Here is a 26505-nt window from a genome sequence, read left to right on the forward strand (position 1 = left end):
GAGTACACTAAGATGAAGTTCCACCTTTACTCTCTCCAAAAAAAACCTTTTTGACCCTCTGTACAATGTAAAATAAAAATGCTACAGCTCATTGAAAAGATGACAAAAATTGCTATTTTTACCTGTTGGTGAGTTAGAAAATAGTCTATTACTCAAAAAAAAATTTTTTTTAAATATTTTTTGGCCACTACAAGATGGGTAGTTATCATATACCAAATATCATCAAAATCCAAATTAGTGATACACTGATCATTTGTTGAATTAAAATGGAATACCCCAATATTGAACAGTATTTTTAGTTGCACAGAAGTTATTTAGAACCATGAAAGTTATCCTAAAACAGAAATGTAATAATAATACTTTGCTGTCTCGTAAATGAAATAAATCCAGTTGTTCAGATACATCTTGCTTAGCAGTATAATAAACATCTAATAATCACTTATTAATACTGATTTATTATAACTTAAATTTGTCAGAAATTCGTTAAATTATACTTTAACCATGAAATAATTTCTTCTCATTTCACATTCTATTGCATGTATACACATTTATCTACTAAAATTTTTTAATTCTTTAAGTTTCTTCTTTTTAATCAACTTCCTTTTAAATTTCATTACATTTATCATTACGGTTCAGAAAAATGTAGTTAACTGTACTCAGCTCATGTCAGTCATTTATTAAAGTTTTTATTTATAAAAATTTATATAATTAAAAACAAATTAAACTTGTCACACTGACTACATTTTACTTCACACTACAGCTACACTAGCCTCGGTCATGAGAGCATCAATTTAATTATTAAACATTGTACAATTCCACTGTTGCCACTAGGAACTACCGCCGTGGTAAAATTATATAGTTGGTGCACACTGTTGTAAATATAGTCAGCAACTTTAATGACAGTAACCAGTTTGACTAATTTTCTTTACTTAATCTTTAAGGTATTCTTTTTAAAAGGATATTCTTATAGATTTCAGTCAACTTTTAATAAAAATAATCAGGTCCTGAGTAATATAGTAAGCTATATCCCTCATGACATATGATTTCAGAATACCGAATGTTAAAAAAAAAATGAATGTTGTACATTGTTAAAAAAGACATGCGACAATGTAAGGGTAAAAGCCAGCAGTTGAACTCGTATAAGTAAATAATTTTCTGTTAGATCACTGAAATTATATGATACTGGATATATAATGCTTTCATGCTCCTGAAATTTACAGGTGGCTAATGACCACAGCATCTGACGTCACTTTAATAGAATAGATTTTTTAAAATTGCTTCTGTTTGCAATATTTATTGTAAATTAGCAGCATATTTTGTTTTTTTCCTTAAGTTTCAAAATGAATTTTAAAGTAAGTAGAGTGTAAATGAAGGAAGATGAATGAACAAAATCAAAGTTAAGGCTCCCACTGGCATTCTTTTTATAAATGTTTAATATACTAAAAACATGTTGTAGTATTTTTCAATGTTTCTAAAAAACTAATCAACAACAAATAAAATGTGCCTGCTGTTTAGTGAAGGCTCTTCGAATGGAATGCAAAGATGATTTTACAAACTGACTTCAATGTTACAAGGTTGAAATTAGTTGTAATTATTATATAATAAGATGTTAATTTGTGTATATTCTTTATGGATTATTTTCAAGTATTCGTTATGTGGTCATACTTTATATATACATTAATATTATTTTTGTAATAAAAAAATGTTCTAATATGAAGTAAAAATATTTTTATCAATTTTAGTTTTAAAGCCATTTGGTAATTAAATTTTGCTTAAGAGACCACACACATGCATGTACAAACAAACACACACACACACACACACACACACACAAACAAACACACACGTATGACACTTGTAGTACATTTTTGAGATCATTCTTAGTTTCTCCAACTCAGCTAGGAGTATATACCAAATTTCAGTCATATATATCCATAATTATGTTATTGGCAGTCATTTGAATCGATCAAGTATTGTGATTTGTGAAAAATGGGCAAAGAGGATTTTGTGTGGTAATCAATTTTTGAAAGCCAAGCCGGATAAATATTATGGCAAGTCAGTTCCATCAATTAGAACAATTTACAAGTGCTTTGGTTACTTTCAGCTTGGTCATAAAAGCATAAATGATGCTGAACAATTCAAATGGCCTGTTGAGGTTACAACTGTAGAGAAAATTTCCAATACACATTTTATAGAATTCTTTTGTCAATTATAGAACTTGAAAAATATCTGTACAGAAATAGGCATGAAAATTGTGTTTTCTGCATTATTAAAATAAAAATAAAATAAAAAATATATATATAAACCACACATATCTTACTGTTTATTAAAACCAAATAAAAACTGTAGAGAACAGCCTTTAAAATTATGTACAATATATCATATTAAAAACAGTTTATTACGGATTATAACAGCTCAGACATGGGAGTAAAACCCATAAGTATGTAACTTTTTAATTGTACTCAAACAGATATATTATATATCTTATTTTGTTTGTAAGAAGAATACTATTTTTTAAAGGAAAAGCAATAACCATATCTCAGTAATTAGATGTAAGAAAACATTTATTATGCATGGTTAGTTTATTTTACCTACGTATTTTCTTCACAATACAGAATGAGCTTATGGCTACAGGAATAAAATAACAAAGGAGTATGCTCAAGAAATGCAGACAAGTAAAAACAAACTGATGATCATAAACAGTAATTAAAACATACTTATTAAAAAGCAGTCATGAAATACAGGCATAAAACATACGAGTACATTTTAAAAAAGAGAAAGAGAAAATTATGAAAAAAGTTAATAAGTTATATAAAAAATGTAATCTGTGTTTAGTGTACATGTAAAATTTACCTTTAGTTTTATATGATTTTTGTTCTACTATATTTCATAAATACTGGTAAATTTTTATTGTACTGCTGCATAAGTTAAAATTAAGAATTTTGTACTTCACAGAAAAAACAGATAGACAGTCACCATAAAGAATGATTTATCAAAGAAATAATTCAAGAAATTAAACTTAAAAATGTATAGATATTTATATAAAGTATTTATTATATAAGTTATTTATATAAAGTATTGCACAGAACACTACTTCATTAAGTTTAAAGAGGTTTGTAGATTGTTCTAAAGAAACAAAAAACAAAAAAAAACAGTGCAGTTATGTCAATTAGTAAATAGTATTGAAATTTGTACAAGAAATGATCATAACTGCTTTAATGGTATGGTAAAGGAATGTAAGAGTAAAGAAGTAAACGTATTATCAGTAAACCTAACCATTATAAATAGTAATCATTACACAGTTCAATTCTGTACATGAGACTATAATTTCATGCGAGAAGGAACTTGATGATACAGCATTGTCTGATAATTCTGTTTGAAACTGGCCAATTTGATAAGATGAAATTTCTTCTGATGAATATGTAGAAACTTTGAATAAACTCAGTCTAAAAGATCAGTGGACCAAACAATCCTTACACATACTTATTAATTTTGTATTAGTTTTTTTACAAAACATTTATTGCCTAAGAGCAATAAAGCTTTCTACAACTTTACACTTTTATAGATTGTTGAAATTAACTAAAGCAGTGAATTAATGTTAAAAAAAAGAAATAGAAATAAAAGGAAATAATACCAACTTATATAACAATCTTCTGTTCCTGTTAGAATATTTGAGACAGTAATTTACAATTGAGTGTGTTTGGCTTAAAAACCTTTTATTCTGGATGAACAGTAATTAAGTTATTCCACATGTTTTAAAGGATACAAAAGCATTCTAATTTAAAGATCTTTACACAACACATAAAACATACACTCTGCGAATTAAAACAGTTCAAAATATAGACATAATCATCATCATACACAGGCACATAATCGATCAAAAAATATATTTTGTGGCCCAACACATAATCACAAATTTTTCTTTGATTCCAAGGTAAATTTTCAAAGTTAAAAAATCATCTTCTATTCCTAACATATTAAATATTTCTTATTATAAAGTACATTAAAAAATAGATCAATAAAGATACTCAACAAAAGAATGAAATGGTTTTTAATTACGTAAAAAAAATTTGATGCTATAAAAGTGTAAGTTTAAGTAACAGTAGGTTTAATAATTTTAAATTCAAGTACGGATATGAAACACTACAGAATTAAGTGATTTTTAAGTTTATATTTTATTTTCTATCAAACATTTTTTATAATAGCATTTTTAAACATTGTTTACAATATTAATCAGCTATACTGTGACAGTATAATAAAATTTATATAGTAGTAATCTTTCAAATAAAATAAATTAGTTAATTTGAGGCTTTTTTGTTTTTCTGGTTTTCTGAATTATACCCTTTCGTTGCTTTTATTTTATGGAGCCAATTTTCTAAGTGATCATTAAAAATTTTATTTAATTTCATAATGAAAAATAAATATTTCTGATCTAATTCAGTTTTGTAAGTTTTTTTTTGTTGCTGTTAATACATCCAAATACTACACAATTGTAAAAATTTAACAAATAATTTCCCAAAACTAGATAAGTTTAATTAAAGTAATCAATTTTCTATGTAGGAATAAAATTATTGCAACATATAAAAGAAATAATAATTAACAGTTATATCAAGGCAAAACGCTGCTGTATTAAATTGGGGTCAACCAAACTAACTCGGCTCAACAAAATCTTACTACAGAATGTAGGAGCTATGCAATATCACATCTTTACAGTATTATCATTACTTAGTTAATGAAAGAAAAATTAAATACATACTGAGAAAAATTAGTAGAATATTAAGAAATACTAACCAAATGGATCCAGGAAGACTTTTAAAACTTTTCCCATAACTGACGTACAATTCAATCTATCAACACATAATTTAGAAGATTTTGTTTCTTCAAATACAATTCTTGCTAATCCAAGATGTTTATTCGTAACTGGATGGTAATAGATATATAATTCATCAACAACACCAAATTTCTGCACCTATAAAAATAGTAAAAAATAAATATAATACATTTAAAAAATAAAACAACACGAATATACTCAAAATAAGAAAAAATAGAATCACAATTACTTATATTAGTGATGTTAATTCAATTAATGATACTAACTCAGCGTTTAGAGACATTCCCTTATAAGATCAGAATGGCTACCAGATCTCACTCTGACAGGATTTCCTCGCAGAGTTGATTGTTCTCTCTCAATTCTCCCTGTTCCTTATCCTTTTTCCCTGAAAAGGTAACATGAGGTTTGCATCAACTGCCACACACTAGCACATTGACTGCAGTATTTATTTTAATGCATATAATTTTCATGTGTTATAAATTCCCATTGTCTGGTTTCGCATTTCCACTGACGCGTTGCAAGACACCCATATCTTGTAAGCTTTCGCCTCTCCTAATGCTATCTGTCAGTCATTCATAGAAGTATGTCTGAATTTTATATTTAAATGGCATGGTATGAATTCAACCTTTAGAATTATTCAGTACGACAAAAAAAAAAAATGAGGATAGAGAAAACATATCTGCCATGTAGAAGGAAAAACAAGAGAATATGTCTCACCATAAATGCTCATACAGGACATAGTTCAGTAATACTACAGAATGCTAGTCCTGATACTAGTGTAATGATGAAACAATCTGCTAGCCGGTAGGTCACATGCCTTTGGTATGATTGTGCCTCCAAATATTTTTAGCTTTTTATTCCTACATTGAATTTATAAATACAAGAAATAAAAATGTAACAACATGATACAGCAAAAAATAACAATACTAATAATATTTTTAACATTTCTTATGGCTTTTCCACATCTTCAGCATGTTTACTGATTTATAAATGATAAATTATTAATTTTATAAAATTCTTATATGCTTTGTCAGTTATGTTAAAATTTCCATTTACAGCCGTAGCCTATGTAGGACTGCTTACCCTTGTAAAACTATCGAACAGATCGGTTCTGCCAACTTAATAAAACAATCACTCTCATGCCTTATTTGTGTATTCATAACTTTGTAATTGTTCACATTTTTGGTAACATAATATTTTCCTAACACATTTACTGCTTTTTTTTTTATTAACGTCTAGCACTAATATTTTTAAATTACCTTTAGCACTTGTAATAATAAGCTTATGTTTTATCATATGCTTAGTTGTCACACTAAAGAAATATCTTTTTGTAAATTTTAAAGATTGGTGATTTCAGCAGTATATTTCTAAAAAAAGGAACCATATCATTTGGTGCTTCATTATATATTTTTCAGCAGAACTAAGAAGCTTATTTTTTTTTTACAAAAATTCTCAGAAAATGTCCAAGTTATAATATTTTTATGACCCTCAGAAAAAACCAAACAGTGTGAAATCTTAATTTTGTGATCACCAAGAAATAAAAGGCTCTCCCATGTTGGTCCACCAATTAGGAAACTTTCACTGAGTTCATATCTAATACACAAGCTGGATGGTGAGCGACCCTACCAGTACCTAAAGCTGATCATGTTCTTTCTCTCCAAAGAAAAACAGTCTTATAATGTTTCCTGTAACCAAGTCCAGATCAAACTTCAACTTACCAAGGTCTCATTTGGTAAATCTGGCCCACAAATTTATTAGTTATAAGGATTCAAGCAACTGTTTGACAAAAAAGTTCTATGAAAATAACAAAAGTATCTATGAAAGTAACACAATCTAAGAAATTTTCATAATAAATCTTGCCTAGGTGTTCGAAAATTTAACATATTTAGGACAATATTCTGATTTGATTTCACATCTAGAAGTTTATACAGATGTAATAATAATCTCTTCTGTATAACATCACAAACAGTGAGTGAATTTAAGAATACAATGCTTTAAATTAGAGTAGCTGATTGAAATCTTGGAGGCTCCGAATGAAGGCTGTTAAACATACTAAACATATTTTTTGTTACTGAATAGCCTTCTAGGGACCTACCATTATCTATGCTACCATTTCTAAAAACCTTTGAAACCACACAATAGTTAATTGACATACTGGACCTAATCTACTAAATGTTTGCCTTAAGTTGTTGTACAGCAACAATAAACTTAAAATCCACAAAAAAAAAAGGCACTGGTTTTTTCTTGAACAGATATAATCAAACTGGCAAACTGCAACATGGGTAATATTCAGCAGTGTCAACATTAGTTTATAATTTCCCTTCACTATAAACCAAAAATTACTTTCCTTGGTCTATTGATTGGAAATTAGACCGTATAATTTGGGATTCTTTCTGGAATCCCTATATTTGATTACATCTATTGAATTTTATTTCTTTGCATCAACTAAATTATACTTGTACAGATGAATTTTTGGTTTGTATGGTACAGTTTAATAATTTTTGTCATATATATTTGCAATGTTAATATTTCTATTACTTGGATAATTATATATATATTTGTTTTTCCTATTACTTATTGTCTTTCTTTTGATTTATATTTTGTATGTTCGTTTTTTTATGCTATTTTTCTTTATTAATATATCACTTATTGTTCTTTAATAATGTATTTCATCAATAAATTATTCTTTGTATTCATTTAATTTAGGTAGTCTTATAATTTATTTCCATATTAGGTTGAATTTATTATTATCGGTTAAATAAAAGCTCTGAGTATCATATTATTATATACATTTACTTTATGTATCCATAGGTGGTTACATAATTTATTAAAATTATATTATTTTCAATATTTTAATTTTTCATTATTATTATTTTTGTTGGAAAATGAATATTTTGTTGTTTAGTATTCTACATCAAGTTTCTTGTTTATAATATAATTATGTAATCAGGAAATCACTAACAACATAAACCATAATAAATAATTACTTTTGATCAAATCTGATTGAATATACATAAATATATATCTGTAAGATATAAATACACAGTAATAATATTTTTTACACAGTATATAATTTAAATATGAGTATCCACTTATTTAACAATAAATTTAAAATAAATAAAAAAGGAAGCTATCAAATATTACCATCCACTCACAAACTGAACAAGTTGTAAATTGGTCAAAAGAATTACTGTTGACCAATTGATTTTCAATTTACTTTAAACCCAATTTCTTAAGTGTACAAACTATTTCACTGTTTTTAACACACAGTATAAAATACAAAAACTATAAAAACTGTTTATACTTTAAAAAAAAAGGATAAAATCAATTAATCTCTGTAGTACAATGGAAGCATATCTGCTTTTTGTCAGTAGGATCTGGGTTTGAATGCCAGTCGGACATATCAGTTTTCACTTACTAAAAAAATTAATAGCAATAATAAAATAAAGCAACTGTAAGTCTGCTGTTACTAAGCAAATAAATAATCAATAACTAAATATGTTAAATCATAATTAACCAGTTTAAATTTTTAATTTACAAATGGCCAATATAAGCACTTTTCATTCCGATAACAAGACTATTAATACCACAAGTACTTCTCACATCAAATTTCTCTCATTAGAATTTTCTTACATTAACAGTACCAAAACAATACATTTTTACAGAAACATAAATTGGATCTATACTTGAGTTTAATCATAAAGAATAATTACAGTACAGCCCAGCTATAATGTGGCTCGATATTCCATGGACAGGGATATAATGTGGATTATAACCTGTCCCCCAAAAAATATCTAAAAAATAATTTACATTCAAAGAAAAAATATTGTATCTTCCTCACATAACTTGTTTCTATATAAGTACATATTATACTGTATTGGCTTTTTCTATTAAAACATTATTGCTTGATTTTTTGCCTATTTTTTTAATTGATACCCTCTGTAATTTAAAATTTACTTCTCAAAATAACACGGTTAGCCTATAATGTGGGTGTCACATAAGTCCCCGAAAAACAGCGTTATAACGAGATAACACTGTATTTCTCTTCATCTTTAAATTTTATCATCAAAAAGATCATTAAATAAGGAAGTCTCATCTTAAATAAAGTAAAATACACACACCCTCTAAATCAGCTGGAAGTTCCCAATCCTCATCTACTTCCTAAAAAAAAAAATATTCTTACAAAAGTTATTTAAAATTTTTTTTGTCTTCAGTCACTTAACTGATTTGATGCAGCTCTCCAAGATTCCTTATCTAGTGCTAGTCGTTTTATTTCGGTATACCCTCTACATCCTGCATCCCTAATAATTTGTTTTACATATTCCAAACGTTGCCTACCTGCACAATTCTTTCCTTCTACCTGACCCTCTAATATTAAAGTAACTATTCCAGGATGCCTTAATATGTGGCCTATAAGTCTGTCTCTTCTTTTAACTACATTTTTCCAAATGCTTCTTTCTTCATCGATTTGCCACAACACCTCTTCATTTGTCACTTTATCCACCGATCTGATTTTTAACATTCTCCTATAGCACCACATTTCAAAAGCTTCTAATCTTTTCTTCTCAGGTACTCCACTCATCCAAGTTTCACTTCCATATGAAGCGATGCTCTAAACATATACTTTTAAAGATGTTTTACTGACATTTAAATTAATTTTTGATGTAAGCAAATTACATTTCTCACTGAAAGCTTGTTTCGCCTGTGCTATTCGTCCATCTTTAGTAAATCTACTTACGAAATAACAAAATTCTTCTACCTCCATAATCTTTTCTCTTCCTATTTTCACATTCAGTCCATCTTCATTATTTGTACTACATTTCATTACCTTCGTTTTGTTCTTGTTTATTTTTATGTGGTAGTTCTTGCGTAGGACTTCATCCATGCCATTCATTGTTTCTTCTAAATCATTTTTACTCTCAGCTAGAATTACTACATCATCAGCAAATCGTAGCATCTTTATCTTTTCACCTTGTACTGTTACTCCGAATCTAAATTGTTCTTTAACATCATTAACTGCTAGTTCCATATAAAGATTAAAAAGTAACGGAGATAGCGAACATCCTTGTCGGACTCCCTTTCTTATTACGGCTTCTTTCTTATGTTCTTCAATTATTACTGTTGCCGTTTGGTTCCTGTAAATGTTATCAATCGTTCTTCTATCTCTGTATTTGAACCCTAATTTTTTTAAAATGCTGAACATTTTATTCCAGTCTACGTTATCGAATGCCTTTTCTAGGTCTATAAATGGCAAGTATGTTGGTTTGTTTTTCTTTAATCTTCCTTCTACTATTAATCTGGGGCCTAAAATTGCTTCCCTTGTCCCTATACTTTTTCTAAAACCAAATTGGTCTTCTCCTAACACTTCTTCCACTCTCCTCTCAATTCTTCTGTACAGAATTCTAGTTAACATTTTTGATGCATGGCTAGTTAAGCTAATTGTTCTGTATTCTTTACATTTATCTGCTCCTGCTTTCTTTGTATCATGACTATAACACTCTTTTTGAAGTCTGAGGGAACTTCCCCTTTTTCATAAATATTACCCACCAGTTTGTATAATTATCAATCGCTTCCTCACCGGCACTGCGCGGTAATTCTACAGGTATTCTATATATTCCAGGAGCCTTTCTGCCATTCAAAACTTTTAATGCTCTCTTAAATTCATCCCAGTGCTTCCCTTTCATCCTCTTCGACTTCCTCTTCCTCCTCTACAACACCATTTTCTAATTCATTTCCTCCATATAACTCTTCAATATACTCCACCCACCTATCAACTTTGCCGTTCGTATTATAAATCAGTGTACCATCTTTGTTTAACACGTTATTAAACTTTAATTTATGTACCCCAAAATTTTCCTTAACTTTCCTGTATGCTCTGTCTATTTTACCAATGTTCATTTCTCTTTCCACTACCTGTTTATAGTATTTCTTAATTGTCTATAGTTCCTTTTACTTTCTTCATCACTAGTATTCTTATATTTTCTACGTTCATCCATCACCTGCAATATATCATCTGAAATCCAAAGTTTTCTACTAGTTCTCTTTGTTCTGCCCAGTGCTCCCCTTTCATCCTCTTCCTCCTCTACAACACCATTTTCTAATTCATTTCCTCCATATAACTCTTCAATATACTCCACCCACCTATCAACTTTGCCGTTCGTATTATAAATCAGTGTACCATCTTTGTTTAATTTTAATTAAATAAGAGATTGTTTAAGTGTAAGATTTTAATTTATGTACTCCAAAACTTTCCTGTATGCTCCATCTATTTTACCAATGTTCATTTCTCTTTCCACTTCTGAACACTTTTCTTTAATCCACTCTTCTTTTGCCAGTTTGCACTTCCTGTTTATAGCATTTCTTAATTGCCGATAGTTCCTTTTACTTTCTTCATCACTAGCATTCTTATATTTACTACGTTCATCCATCACCTGCAATATATCATCTGAAATCCAAAGTTTTCTACTAGTTCTCTTTGTTCTGCCTAAGTTTGCTTCTGCTGATTTAAGAATTTCCTTTTTAACATTCTCCCATTCTTCTTCTACATTTTCTACCTTATCTTTTTTACTCAGACCTCTTGCGATGTCCTCCTCAAAAATCTTCTTTACCTCCTCTTCCTCAAGCTTCTCTAAATTCCACCGATTCATCTGACACCTTTTCTTCAGGTTTTTAAACCCCAATCTACATTTCATTATCACCAAATTATGGTCGCTATCAATGTCTGCTCCGGGGTAAGTTTTGCAGTCAACGAGTTGATTTCTAAATCTTTGCTTAACCATGATATAATCTATCTGAAACCTTGGAGTATCTCCTGGCTTTTTCCATGTGATTTAAAATTTATTTGCTTTAAATTTTTTTACAACAATTTCTTTTTCTAAGATCTATCATAAACATACAGATTCCAAAACAAATCCTCAATTAAAAATTTTTTGAATTGAATTGTTACAATATTTTTTCACTTCCATTTTTACTTGAAATTGATTCTGAAAGTAAATCATGAAAATCTTTTGCCAGAAGGGGGTAGAAACCCATTTTCTAAAATCTCAAAACATATTTCCCCAAAAAATCTTTACAAATTTTATCAGTTTTAAAATTAATCTTCTATTCTTTTAATGCAATTTCAATGGTAAAAAAAACTATATTAAGTTAAACAGAGCCCATATTACTAAAAAAATTCTTTCTGCAAGTTTAAAAAAAATTACTAGTTCTTAACATATTTCATGAACAGAAAGGAACTGATATAACATGCTAATTTTATTGAACAGATATTTCGTATAATCCGTTGACATACTTCAATCTATATGAACACATATACATATTCTTTTTATAAGCAAATAAATTTAAAAATAAAATAAACAGATCTAAAAACAGCATTAAAATAACTCGCATAAGATTTAATTTTAATGGTATTCAATATTAATAGTTTACGATACTTTACCTCTTAATGACATAAAATTTTTCATTCATTGAATTCACCTAAAATTAGTATTTTAGAGAAATTAACATTTTTTTTTTTGTTGTAGAGAAACAGGTGTACATTTAAAATAATTTAAACATGGCATGTGTAGTACATTATTGACTGTCAATCTGAATATACATTTGTTTACAAACCTGTATAAAATAAACTATTTATTAAAAAAAAAAATTGGTTTTAAACATCACGTCATTTCAGGTTCAATGGATCATAGAAAAATACAACAGATTTAGAATAATAATTTAACACAAAATTACGTTTAAAAGTTGTTGTTTCAAATCATTTATTGTATATCAGATGTTAGACAAGGTACTTCTCAATCTATTATCTACTTGGTCATCAACTAGTACTACTCTGTTAGTTCTCTCAGTTCTTATCTACAGACAAAAGTACCTTTAATTCAAAAATTATTAATAAGTGTTTTCTGTTATCTACAAAGATTCTTTCATATTCTACTTCCTATATGTTTGTCACCTGAAATCACTTACTAAAATGCACCCGACTGGCATATCATAAAAAAGAATTCTCATAAAGGGAGTGAGAGAAGTACGCACTTAAAATTTCAAAAGAAATAATTCCTATGTACATGCCCAGTCACCTGTAGTGAACAATAAATAATTCTCAACCTCCCATTTCATTTACTTTTTTTGATTTGATAACGTGCCTCCTTCATTTTCTGTCCATATCCATGGCAGTTTAATTTTTCTTCATTTACTCGTATAACATCATGAATACACAAGTATTCAAATTTATTTAGTTTATTTAAAAATATAAACTATGCAGATGCTTAGATTATTTAAACTAAACTGATGCTACAAAAAATTGCAGCATTAATTTCATTAATATGCATCAATCTTTAAGGAAGTATGTTCACAGAATAATTTTTAAAAATCTAAAAAATAAAAAAGTAAATTTAAAATCAATTACAAACTAATATCATTAAAGAAATTTTATCATTAAACAATTTGGATAATTAAATTTGAATAATTATGATTTAATATATATTTTTTTAATAACAATTCTTCTGAACCATATCAGTAATTGTTACAAATCCACAGCCTGGTAAGTTAACTATAATTATTAAATCCACTTTTTTGCAGTTCTGTATAGTAATCTAGGGAGAAAAAATTTGCTGGACTTCAAATAATTATAAAATAAAAAAATAAAGTTGTAAATGTTTTACATATTTTTTATGTTATGTAGGGTTTTATTACAGAATTTTTAAACCAAATATTTTAAGTTTTAAATAATTGTTCATAATTTTAACACCTTTAATATATACAACTGTATACTGCACCGACACTGATCAGTTGGTAACTTCTGCTCCATCAGATTGGACAGTTAATTTTCCTGTATATTTGAAAGATATGCAATATTTGAAAGGAATTTAATTATGTTATTACTGTAAAGTAGTACCTTCATTTGATTTGATATTACTTTGTATTTATTTTCAAAACAGTAAAACAAAAATTTTTATATCATTTTAGTGAAGCCTTCACTGGACAAACGTCATGAATTGAACCTAGTAGCACATGCAAAGGCATCAACATATCAAAGTTTAACTTTAAGAGTAGTAATGTACTAGTCAGCTGTATACTTTTTTTATATTATCCTTTTTAAATAATTAAATAATATATTTAATTTTTAAATAATATATATATATATATATATTACATTATTCATTCGAACCATTTTATAAAATTTAATTAAAAACATATTTAAAGTATTAACTAAGAAGATATATAATAACCATCTCAGGCACTGATAAAAAATAACTACTTTGCTGATGCAATCTGATGGTAGCTAAAGAAATTAATTTATAGGTACCATAATTAAAAAAAAAAAAATTATATAAAATTTGCATAATTTAAATAAAGTGTACTATTTCCCAGTCAATCATGTTCAAATTTTACTTTTCCATTAATTATATTTTTGTTGCCGTCTTTTACTGCGTATTTTTTAAATATAAGGTATTTACATTTTTTGCTACTGATTTCCAATACTGACATGTTTTCTTTACTTAAAAATATATGTTTACTTTCCCTAATACGATCAGTAATCATAATATATGTTTACAGATATTCTTGAAAGCCTTTTTTTTAATTCCTGTTTTCCCACTCTATTTACAATTTTTTTTATTTTTTGCTTCTTTTAATGTTGGGTTTGTTCACTTTATTACTAGTTTAAATCTACATCTATTAAATAATTTATAACCAAAAACCTACAACTTCTCTAATCTAGTATTAAATTACAATCACTTTAAGTTATTCTATGAATATAGACAATATTTTTAACCAGGTACATATTTACATGCACAATGTCTGTGAATTCAAGTTTGTCAAGAATTGGATCTCTACTTATAAAAAAAAAAAAAAAGAAGAAGAAATCTTACGTTACTTAGAAGAAATTTAATTATAAGCAAATAAATGATCTTAAATTAACTGATAAACAGCCAATGATGCGAAAACGAATCTTTTCGTAAACATTCTTTCTTTTTAACTTCTTCAAGATTTTTCGAACTGTGTGCAATTTGCCTTTATTTTTTTTGGTCTAATCACAAAAAAAAATTATATGTTACTAGGTTTTTAATTAACAAGTTTATTTGCGTATCAACTTACTACATTTTATGAGATCATGTAACCCCTTTCATATAAGGTATATAATGATTGCAATACGCTTGTTAAAAATAATATTTCTATTTCATTTGCTTATTTAAGTATTGCTCTTATTCATCAATTTATGAAAATTATTTACTTTGAAAACTGATAATGAATGTTGGCTGTTAAAAATAATGGTGCAATGATGCACCTTTGGCTTATGAAGTCACACACTAGGCACGCAACATGTATTTCTTACATTATAAATAACTTTGCAATCCTGCATTATTTTTGTTTGAATTGTTAAATTTCTGTTTTGTCTATTATTTTATCGCACTGATACAACATTTTCTTTAGTAATTACATTTTGTTTTGATTTTACTATAATTGTAGAAATTACTTTTTATAAAATGTTCAGTTTTTATGACTACGTGCTCAGTCAATTTCATATATTAGTGAAGTAATGTTAACTTTGTGATACCGATGTAATATACTTATAAGTAATAGTTTTGTTTTATTGAAGTGTGAGAATTTGTTAGAATGAGCAATTTTGAAAAACTATTGACAGTTGAGGAATTACATTGTATTTTAGATGACGAAGATAATATTTCACAAGCAACTGCTATCGATGCCAGTTATACTCCACCTTTCTTTATTTTTCCTGTTTAGCCTCTGGTAGCTACCATTTATATAATTCTTCAGAGGATGAATGAGGATGATATGTATGTAAATGAAGTGTAGTCTTGTACATTCTCAGTTCGACAATTCCTGAATGTGTGGTTAATTGAAACCCAACCACCAAAGAACACCGGTATCCACGATCTAGTATTCAAATCCATGTAAAAATAACTGGCTTTACTAGGACTTGAACGCTGTAACTCTCGACTTCCAAATCAACTGATTTGGGAAGAAGCGTTAACCACTAGACCAACCTGGTAGTTATACTCCACCTAAAGTTGATGACTGACAAAGAAGGTAATGATGAAAATTTGCTAACCAAGACCCCTTTGACAGGTACAACCGATATAGCAGGTATGTTTGAGATTCATTTGCTACTGAAAAAGACATTGATGTTAAAAAATACTGTTGCAAGGAGAAACCAAAAAACCATAAACCTAAAACAAACTGGTTTGTGACTGGCACTGTCAGAGAAAATAATCTTCTTAATTGCTATTAAACAGTATTAAAGAATTGCAGTAAACAAATAGAGGTACATTTGATGAAAAAACAAATTTTGCAGTTGCTAGATGGAAAGATAATGCAATGGTGGCAGTTCCCAGTAACCACAATGGCATAATCAATTATTAAATATGAAAAGATACAGCCAAAAAGAAAGTAGACACCATTATTGCTCAGCCATTAATGATAGCAGAATATACTAAAAGTAGGTGGCGTTGATTCCCACGATAATGGGGTTGGAAATCTTAGAATTCGAATGCATGGAAATAATGGTGGTGGCCATTGTTTGCAAATACTGTCAATTTTATTACAGTAAATTGTACAGTAAATTTTATTACAGTAAAACAGTAAAAACCATCAATTTGATTTTAGGTCTTCTCTTGTATTACCACTGATAGAGTGAAGAAATAAAAATACCATGAAGCACTGATGAGAATGAAGAAAAAGTAAATAGTTTTCCTTCACCACCAATGGCAACCAAGGGTCATCAAAAACCGTTTGCCAGAAGATGTTTGTTATGATCAAATATGGCACATTATTTCAGAGCATATGAAAAAAGCTAGATGAAGGTGTATGCTATGCAAAAACCATATAATTTTTTTGTGTACAAAACGTAAAGTGCACCTAAATTCAAAGTGTTTTCAAGAATTTCATTCGCAGCAAAGAAAATAAATAATTTTTTATAGAAAAAAACAAAATTAAAAAAAATATAAATATAAATTAAATAAATTGTAATATAAACTGTTCATATGTTTTCTTATTATATTCTTCACAAAATGACAATTTTTACATGCTTTTTGCCACAGGTGCGTAAATGAACCATTTATTACAGACCAATAATCAATCTTTTTTGTTGATATGGAAATATTTCTAGCTTTATAGACTTAATAAAAGAAAAAGATTAAGAAAAAAAATTAAGTGTGTTTATGCCCAGTAAATGGTTAATCGTAAGTTAATCATATTTAATTATAATAAGTACTATCAAACTAAGTTTATTTTACCCATTAAAACACATACACACCATGCATGTATATGTACACCATAATAAAATACGTAAAAATTTACTTTTTTTAATTTTATTTTCATAACAATTTTAGTGATTATTTTATTTCTTTTCAAAAATTAATATATTTAATTTAACCAATATTAACAGCCACAAAATTTATAATAATACATTAACTTGTCTAAGCGAATATCAGTCCTGAATTCTTAAATTAATTTTGGATTCAGTAATCTACATCTTCAGCATCTTTTTGGACCCAGTATACTTCTTGACTTTTGCTTTTAGTCGTACACTTTGGGACATTTACAAATCTATTTACTTTAATAATGTGTTCCTTAAAAAGTTTGATTATATCTATCTTGAAATTTTTACAATACTGTTTTGCTCAGAGAGAATCTGATTTCTGCTAAAAATTCTAAAAATGTTTCCTGAAAGAGAAAAAAATGTTTTATCCTATTAATTTTAACATCTCATTCTGAGAGAGCAATAGAAGCAACTTTTCTACTTGAAAATGGTGTGATATATGTATACTGAAAAATTACAGGTATACATTGTTTTGTAAACAGCCTACAGAGCAATCAAGGTAAAGATAATTCAAACAACTAGTATTGTTCAAAACTGTTTGCATGATTTAATTTTACATACTAAACAAAATTAACTTTAACAGATATATATTTGAAAAGATAGTTTTTTGATTAAACCAACTAACTCAGTTTGGTAAGTCACTATAAATTACACAATCTTCTTCACACATTGTTAGAGAAAAAATCAGATAAACTATTCATATACAATTCATAAGAATCGCAAAAATATAAAAGAAATTCTGAGAAAAATCTTAATTTTTTTTATAAATAAAATACTATATTGCATACTTGTAGAAAACATATATTCATAATGTTAAAAACTGGAAGAGTAGATCAGTAGAGAGTGCATTATCACAATTGTTTTTATTACAATCACAGACCAGATTATCCAAATGCATAGTAACAGTTCAATGAAAAATGTAAACCCCTTTAATTTACAAAATTGCATAAATTTTCCTAGTCAAGGCCAGTTACTGATTGTAAGTACTAAACGAATTTTCAGCGACTCAAAATAAAAGAATGTAATTTTATATGTTCCATAATTAATCATCCTCTAAACCAGACAAAACAAATAAACAGTAATGTTTTACTGAATTCATCCACTTTAAATTAATTCATCTAGTTTATGTTAAAATAAAAACAATTCAAAAATAATATGATTAAAAATGTATGGTATTATAACAGATTATAAACTATATATTTACAGTTATTTGTTAACTTCTCCAACTATACTATATAAAGAAACCTCATCAATAATCTGTTAGAAACCTCCAAAAAGTTGAATGAAAATGATCCCTTTCTCAATGATGCAATCTTCTACAATAAACTACGTAATTTTATTAAAATATATAAGGGTAAACATTTTTTAAATAGTTACTAAGGTAATCTATTAAATAAACAGATTATATATTTGTTAAAAAAATTAATTTATATGAATTTACTTAAATTGAATTATATAACCTATTTTGTTTCTGCCTATATTATTTTAACTATAATGTATTGCACTGTACTTCCAAATAATGAGCCGATTACAAATTGGAAGTATGTTTTGATTATATATTTTTTAACAAATTTATAATATATTTTATTATATAACTATCTTTTTTAGAATTATTAGTAAAGTAATTAAAATAGTTTTAATTTTAATTAGATGTTAGCTTGATGTTTCTATACACGATTTATAATGAAAATGGAAATGAAATCAATAATTTATTAGATTAGATGGCTGTAAATCACTGATTGGATCTTTTAATTCAAATATAGAATTTTATAAATATAATAAGAGTTACAATAAAAGAAAATTAAATTTAACAGCCTAAATCTTTATGCCTATACTACTAAAAAAAAAGCAAAAGAATTTTGGAGTATAGTTTACAATTATTATTATTATTATTATCATAGCAAAACAATTATTATTATTATCAAACAAAAATAATAAACAAGCTTCATAAATATTGAATACATCATGCAAACAGTTTAATAATGTTAATTTTACACTAATTCATAACATATTGCTACTACTCAAAGATTATTTTATGATATAAGATTTATTCCAAACACAGAAAAACATGCTAGTTAAAAGTAGGGCAAAATGTATATCTGTCCAAATGTTGTTTTAGGTTATGTTATATAATCAAATTATAAATCAATATGGGTAACAGTTTAAACGAATTAAATCAAAACTATCTAAATACACTTTCAAGTAAGTTATTCTAAGCTATAAAACTAATTCAAACATAACCTAGCAGACATGTAAACTTTGGAGTAACTTCTAATACACATAAAATTACAGTTTAATTAATACAAATCATTTTGTTTATACTAACTTAATATTATTATAATTTGATAAAATCTAATCAGCATCAAAGATTAGATAAAGCAAAACAGTTCATAAAAATTAACCTACAAGACATCTTAAACTTAACCTTCAAATCTGCAACAATGAAACTCAGTTCAACTCAAAGTCCCACATCAAAGTAAATTATTTTTGTATAATTTTGAATTATAAATTAAAACTGTAATTTTTCATCTCAATTTGTATAATAAATATTACCTACATAGAATGGTAACAAAAATAATAAAAGAAAAAATAATAATAACAATAATAATGAAGTAGAAAATATTGTTATTATTTTTACAGACTTAATTGTATGTATAATGCAGAATTTATTAATTAAGCTACAACATAAAAGTTACAATTGACAGAAAATAACTTACCATTTCCTGTAAGAATGCTTTATCAATGTTGTCATTCAGATTGTCTATTGTTACTTCTAATGGTGGTGGATCTCCAACATAGTTTCCATCAATCTGATTAACCATAAACAAATCAATCAGATTTTACTGTTAGAAATTGCATAAATATTAACAACATAACTAATAAATTACAATATTATACATTAGGCACTTAATAAGTAAAATAGGTATACCTTGAATCGTGGTGCAGGTAAGTCCAATACTTCCAGTCGTGTCCAATATCTGGTCAAATTATTCCTTGGATCACGAAGCTGGACTGTTGGTAGAGTAGGATCATTTCCATCATATCTATACAACTTTGTAGAACCTTTAACTAGTGCAGGATCAACAAGAAGCTTGTAATTCCTTAGTTGTCTTTGATGATGGTGATTGTTACCATAATTTCCACGGTGATTATTATGGTGTCCATGGTGATTGGAACTGCTTCCCCTGTTAACAGGTTGATTTGTGGACATTATGGTTCCATTCATCATTTTTTTATACCATTCACGTAATAAAAAAAAACTTCCTTGTCTTCCATTCGAACCTGAAACAAAAAATAACCATGAAAACAAACAAACTAGGAAAAAATGAACATCATACAATTCAGAAAATAAAGGTTATGTTACACCTACCATTTCAATAGATGAAGGAATCCGATATTAAATAAAGTTTAAAATCTTACATAAAAACTGATCAATTATACACATTTTAACGAACCGCATTGAACTGGTTACTTTATGACTCTATGTCAATTTCAAATAGTTTAATTCAACTATATATCACACAGTATTCTTAACAGCACTCCATCACTGTTTCTTACATCAACAACAAATTGCAATGTAGGACCAATAGTTTCTCGTTCTCTTATTTTAGTAACAATTTTATACCACAGAATGCGTTGTAGGCATTAACTTCTGCACTTGGTAGCGAAGACAGTGCTATCTGTGAATCCACAGAACAATTGCAGTACTGAGCAAATCAAAACTCGCAGTTTCATTAATATCTAGATTTTGCCACTAATTGTGGTATCTGCAGTCTTACGACGGAATATTTATTGGTAATTGTGTTTCTTAAATTTAGCTATAAAATTATTATCACACTAAGCAATTATAAAAGACATTCACATATTTTAATAGTTACATTTTAATAGTTAATTTGAGCTTAGACCTTTGGCCCTCGTTCGGTACAGGAATCTAATAACCGACATCCAAGCGTTCTCGTCGGTAATTTTTCGAAGATTTGGTGTAAGAACGATTTTTTATTGCTATAGAGAAACCTCTATATAAGATTGTTTATTATATTTTTCAGAAGCTTTTCATCATGTCTTTCAAGAACATATTACCGTCAGTCAGCGCACAAGAACCCGATGAGGAATTAGTTGACCCACAAGTTACTCTCAAGGTAATTAAAAAAAATTACTTGTGTTAATTTTTTTTCAGATGCATCAATTCTGTGTAAATAAAAGCTTACGAATTAAAATGTTGTGCCTCATAGTTTCATTCTGCAAGTTTCTAACCACTATTCGTTTGTTCTCTTTAACTATTTGATATAATCTCCATAACCACCTAAATTAAAGGTTATAGATATTAAGTAAAATTAAATATTTATTACGCCCTTGTAACCGGTCAGAATCTTTTATTTGCCTTTATTATTTTATAGTATTGGGCACGAGTAAATTTTTAAAGGTCGAGTTAGGTCAGTCTAAACGTCTGAAATTTTCAAGTGTTATTGAAATTCTATAAATTTTCATGTAAGTTAAAAACGAAAGTTAAGATTTTGGAGTTTGGTGACTTTTGTTTCTGTTGGATGATAATTTCTCATCAGCTGAAAAATTACTCAAAAATTTCAAATTTAACTTACATACAATTTACTATTTTATTATCCTGTTATTAAATTTGTCAGTTGCAATTAGGTGTATTTTCACTGCATATCCTGTTATAGTTGAGCCATCCTTAAGGTTTTGTAACTTTTCAGGTTTTAAGGATGTGTATGTTATTAATTTTTTGTTAATTAGATATGTTTGAAAGATTTTTGTACTTCATTTCCCATTGCAAGTGAAGTTTGCAACAAACATTACTTGTTTTGCATATGTAAAACTGTGATTAATGTAGTACACAGAAGAAAAATCAGTGAAAGACAGACATATAAGGTAATGTAATATTGTATAATATTACATAAATGTCAAATAACTGTTCACCTGAATAGAAAAATGTGTATGACTTTTCTAAAGAAAAAACAATGCACTATTTTTGTGAATGCAGTGATATTTCAAAGGATGTGTTGATGAATACATGAAATTCATACTTTTTTTTTAATAACTTATTTTCATTTGTAAATTTTTAAAGTATGTTGCTACATAAGCAAAATATTAGTTACAATAAATCTCATTTTTACTCACTATGGAACAGAGACCATTAGGTTGTGTTTAGGGTAAGAGATAGTGTGTGTATGTATGTCTGTTTCCATTTTTAATTTTTTCCTCAAAAACTACTGGACCGATTTCGATGCGGTTTTTTGCATTAAATAGGTATCACTTCAGAGCACGTTCTTAGACATATTTTGCGGTTATAGGCTATCAGGGGGTGCTGCAGTAGATGTGTTTTTCCTAAAATGGTTGGGCCGATTTTATGCATTTTTTTGGACTACATAGGTATCACCTCGGAGCAGATTCTTAGTTTTACAGTTCTTTGTAAAACTAAGATTATATTTAATACAGCCACCAGGGGGCGATAGAGTAGATATGTTTCTTCAGAATGGCTTATGAATGTTTCTAAGTCTTTTTAATTAATATTTAATTATCCAGTTTAATTTGAACATGGATTTTTTTTAATTTTATTTACTTATCATTGATTAGTCCTTCAGACTCTGAGAGTTATTGTTAACTTCCAGCAAATCAAGAGATTATGTTTTTTTAAGTCAGTTAAAACTTAATAAGTGTTACCTTACTCATCAGAAATATAGTTCATTTTTATGAAATAAAATTGCAATTAACAATTATGAAGTTCATACTCAAACAAATCTCTGATCTTCTAAATATGTTCGACCAAACCTTTTTTGACTTTGCAAGATCAATTAAAATTCAAAAAATTTACTCTGCTCAGTATATGTTCTATACAAGAAACAAGTTATACATTGAATTCCTAATGGGCAAAAAACTACTTATTTTTAAAGAAGGAATATAAATATAGCAGTTCCGGTCTCATCAAGATTTAATCCATTCTCAGTTTTGTCTCCCACAAAGTGTTAGCCGACCCTAGTCTTGTATGAATTAAAAATTGGAATTCTGGTTGCTGCAGTTCATATAGTCATTGTAAATATTGCATTCCTTTATTTAGATTGTAATCATGAAGAGCTAATAAGTTTAATTTTTATTAAAACCAGTAGCCTGTTTACATTGACTGTAATCTTAGCTAATTTATTGTTACCTAATTTAGTCATTTTCTTTTAGTTACCAAGGTGTGAACTGTTAGGTATGTAAATTGGCTACTTTAGATAAATCATTCACCTTATTCTGTTGTGGAATGAAATAAAATCACTTTTGCTAAGTTTTTCAAAGAAATTTGGAGTGTTTCTTATTAATCTGTTATTTTTTTGTTTTGTGTATATATACAAGAGGTGGCTCAAAAAACAAGTTACACCCTTGCCGTGTGCTGAAACTGAAAGGGATATATTAATGTCTTGTGTTGGCAGCACTGGTTATGTTGTCTTCACGCTCCTCCAGCAGCAATTCTGTACTACATTCAGTACATGTGTAGTGTCGTCAATATAGCATGTCCTATAGAGATTCCGTCCAGCATAGAATTGCATTCAGTAGTCTGAGTTTTGTGGGCAAAAAATTACAATTTGAATTCAACGCTAAATTGTTGAGGCATATGGTGAGAATGCAATGTCATGACCCATGACCACAAAATGGTGCCAAATGTTCAGAAACAAAAGACCAAATGTGAGTGACAAACTACGTGTTGGGCGTCCTTCAATTGCAAACACATGTAACACAAAATGCGTGAATAAAATGGTCTTGAGTGACTGGCGCATTAAAATTAGAGAGATTGCAAGTGAATTTAACATCAGTTACAGAGTGTGTTTGCGATTATTCATGATCAGCTTGGTTACCGTAAGATTTGTGCACGATTAGTGTCACATCTGTTGACCGATGACCACAAACATCAATGTTTTGTGTCTGCTCTTTCTTTTCTTCAACATTATTTTAGGACTGGGCCACACTTTTTGAAACAAATCATCACACGGGATGAGAGCTGGATGCTTAATTACACTCCTGAGACTAAACAAGCATCACATGAATGGAAACACAAAATTCACTGCAGCCAAAAAAAGTGAAAACATCCCCACATATTCGAAAGTTTATGTTGACGTCTTTTTTTGATTCTAAGGAAGTTATTTACAGTAAAATTATGCCCCGAGGAACAAAAAGCAATGCCGATTCTTACTGTGAGACTTTAAAAAAATTGCATAGAACCATTAAAGATTGAAGATTGAGTGATGAGGTCTTTTTCTTCACTACAATGCTGCTCCTCATTCAATTCATGTGACAAAGGAGTTACTGCAAAAATTGAATTGGGAAGCGTGGTCTCATCCACCTTATAGCCCTGACCTAGCACCCTGTGACTACCACTAATGTTGATGAACTGAAGGAAGGGTCCTTAAATGGTTCAAGGAAATTGGATGAAATTTTTATGAGAGTGGAATTGAAAAACCTCTCACAAGGTATGAAAAGTGTTTAAAAAACTTGGTGATTATGTCGAAAAATAGATAAAAATATGTTTGTTTCATAGAGAGTGTAACTTACTTTCTGATCACCCTCATATATGTATGTGTGTATATATGTATTTAAAAACTTGGAATGTTTCTTGTTAGTCCGTTATTTTTCTGTTTTGTGTGTGTGTGTGTATGTGAATGTTTTTTTTAATCATATAAATAATTGTAAAGTGAATTACATTCCTATACTTGTTTCAATGAATATTTGCATTTTATTTTCATTCATCCCCTTTATAATAAAATTTTTTTGAATTTGAATAAAAATAAAATCTTTTTAATAGTTTTGCCGCATTCAAGCCATATACCAAACTGGGATCTTCACTTTATTTCTGATATTCCAGTGTTCTTGTTTGTAAGAAAGGTAGTATTAATTTGGCCATTTTGTAATTAATGAACATTGTACATTTTCTTTTTACTGGATAAGTTTAACTTTTTTTTTGTAATAAATGAATCTATGATATACTACAACAAAAATAAAGGAAAAATATATGTGACAGGCATTATTTTTTACTGATTTTTTTGGAAGAAGTTATCATGTCTTTTGAATAGTAGAGGTTGCTTACTCATTATTGGGTTGTGGAATAAGGAATTATTAATGAGAATAATTCATTAAAAAACAAAAATAACATCATTCTTGTTATGAACACTTTTAGAAGAAACAACGAAAAAGTACCAAAGTTTTTTTTTTTAAAAGACCTCTAACATTTATTCAGTTAAACATAACCAAGTAAATAGTTTGTACAATACTAATAATGATGCGTAGTTTTTCATCTTTGAAGATGGTTTCATTGTGGCCTTTTCATTTTCAGATTTATATTTGAGTTTTAAGCACTCATTAAGTTAATTTTACTACTGGTAATCGGTTTTGTGACTTAATTGTTTCAGGAGAAATGCGGTGACTCTACCCACTGTGCACATCTAAAAGAAAAACTTGATGCTTGCACTGATAGGGTAAATAGTCGTACTAAAACAGATGAAACTTGTGTTGAAGAACTTTTTGATTTCATACACTGTGTTGATCATTGCGTGTCAAAATCACTGTTCTCACTGCTTAAATGAAGATATTCTTGAGTTTAATGTAGATTATTTAAAAAAATTTATATTGTTAATTGTGTAGGTAACTGGAAGAAATATATTATTTTTAATTTATTAGTAAAACATTAACGTTAATTTAAAATTATCTTAATTGATACAAATTTGGGGAAGATTGGCATGTAAAAATATTTTAATTTTTAGCATTGATTAAGACATTTTTTTAGGAATTCCGGTTTTTTTTACTTATACTATTGTAGAAGTAAAATATATTTCTTCCTTTCTTTTAAAAGTATCTACCATTTGTTGAGCATAATATTAATTAATAAAAAATTGTACTGTATTAGTAAGTTTGTTGTTATTTTGATCTTATGTGTTTAAACTGTCCATGCATTAAATTATCTTTACATCAATTTTATGTTAACTTCCTTTGATTTTAAAAATCTGTGATAAAGCAATTTATCTTGAATTAAAAAAAAATCTTGTTTATTCCCATAAACAGTTCTAGATTTAGGATAAGTGCAGTCACTGAGGATTTGATTAGTTAAAGAGTTTTATAAAAAAAAATTTTTGTAATTAATGAGGGCAATACCAAGGTTAGCTTATTAGCATAATGAACCATAGCTAAGTTTGTTTAAAGATATGGCCCCATATATATATATATATATATATATATATATATATATATATATATATATATAATATCTACTACTCATGGTAGTAAATTAATATAATTAACAAATATTTTAATTGTGATTAACTCAATGAATAGAATTTTTTCAAGTATTTAT

At 27.9% G+C, this 26505-nt stretch overlaps 2 protein-coding genes across 3 annotated transcripts in view; one reads left to right on the forward strand and one right to left on the reverse strand.

Annotated features, from left to right (window-relative positions):
- The window catches only part of Set1 (SET domain containing 1), an 82071-nt gene extending 61353 nt beyond the window's left edge, over nucleotides 1-20718 (reverse strand). Inside the window, exons 1-4 of the mRNA XM_075363442.1 lie at nucleotides 20539-20718; nucleotides 20098-20450; nucleotides 19886-19978; nucleotides 4792-4969 (exon numbers count right to left, since the gene is read on the reverse strand). Coding sequence (XP_075219557.1) covers nucleotides 4792-4969; nucleotides 19886-19978; nucleotides 20098-20397 — 571 coding nt within the window. The 5' untranslated portion in view covers nucleotides 20398-20450; nucleotides 20539-20718. The remainder of the gene's footprint in view (nucleotides 1-4791; nucleotides 4970-19885; nucleotides 19979-20097; nucleotides 20451-20538) is intronic.
- A 91-nt stretch (nucleotides 20719-20809) lies between these two features.
- Nucleotides 20810-26057, forward strand: LOC142323604 (cytochrome b-c1 complex subunit 6, mitochondrial-like). Of its 2 annotated transcripts, XM_075363444.1 has the most exons (3): nucleotides 20810-20963; nucleotides 21215-21307; nucleotides 25568-26057. In XM_075363444.1, exons 2-3 carry the CDS (start codon nucleotides 21227-21229, stop codon nucleotides 25739-25741), a joined length of 255 nt encoding a protein of 84 aa, XP_075219559.1. In that variant the 5' UTR covers nucleotides 20810-20963; nucleotides 21215-21226; the 3' UTR covers nucleotides 25742-26057. The 2 variants fall into 2 exon arrangements, with proteins under 2 accessions (XP_075219559.1, XP_075219558.1); XM_075363443.1 differs by lacking the exon at nucleotides 20810-20963 and having other exon boundaries at nucleotides 20988-21307.
- The last annotated feature ends 448 nt before the right edge of the window (nucleotides 26058-26505 follow it).

Source organism: Lycorma delicatula, chromosome 4, assembly GCF_047948215.1.
Source record: "Lycorma delicatula isolate Av1 chromosome 4, ASM4794821v1, whole genome shotgun sequence".
Taxonomy (NCBI): domain Eukaryota; kingdom Metazoa; phylum Arthropoda; class Insecta; order Hemiptera; family Fulgoridae; genus Lycorma; species Lycorma delicatula.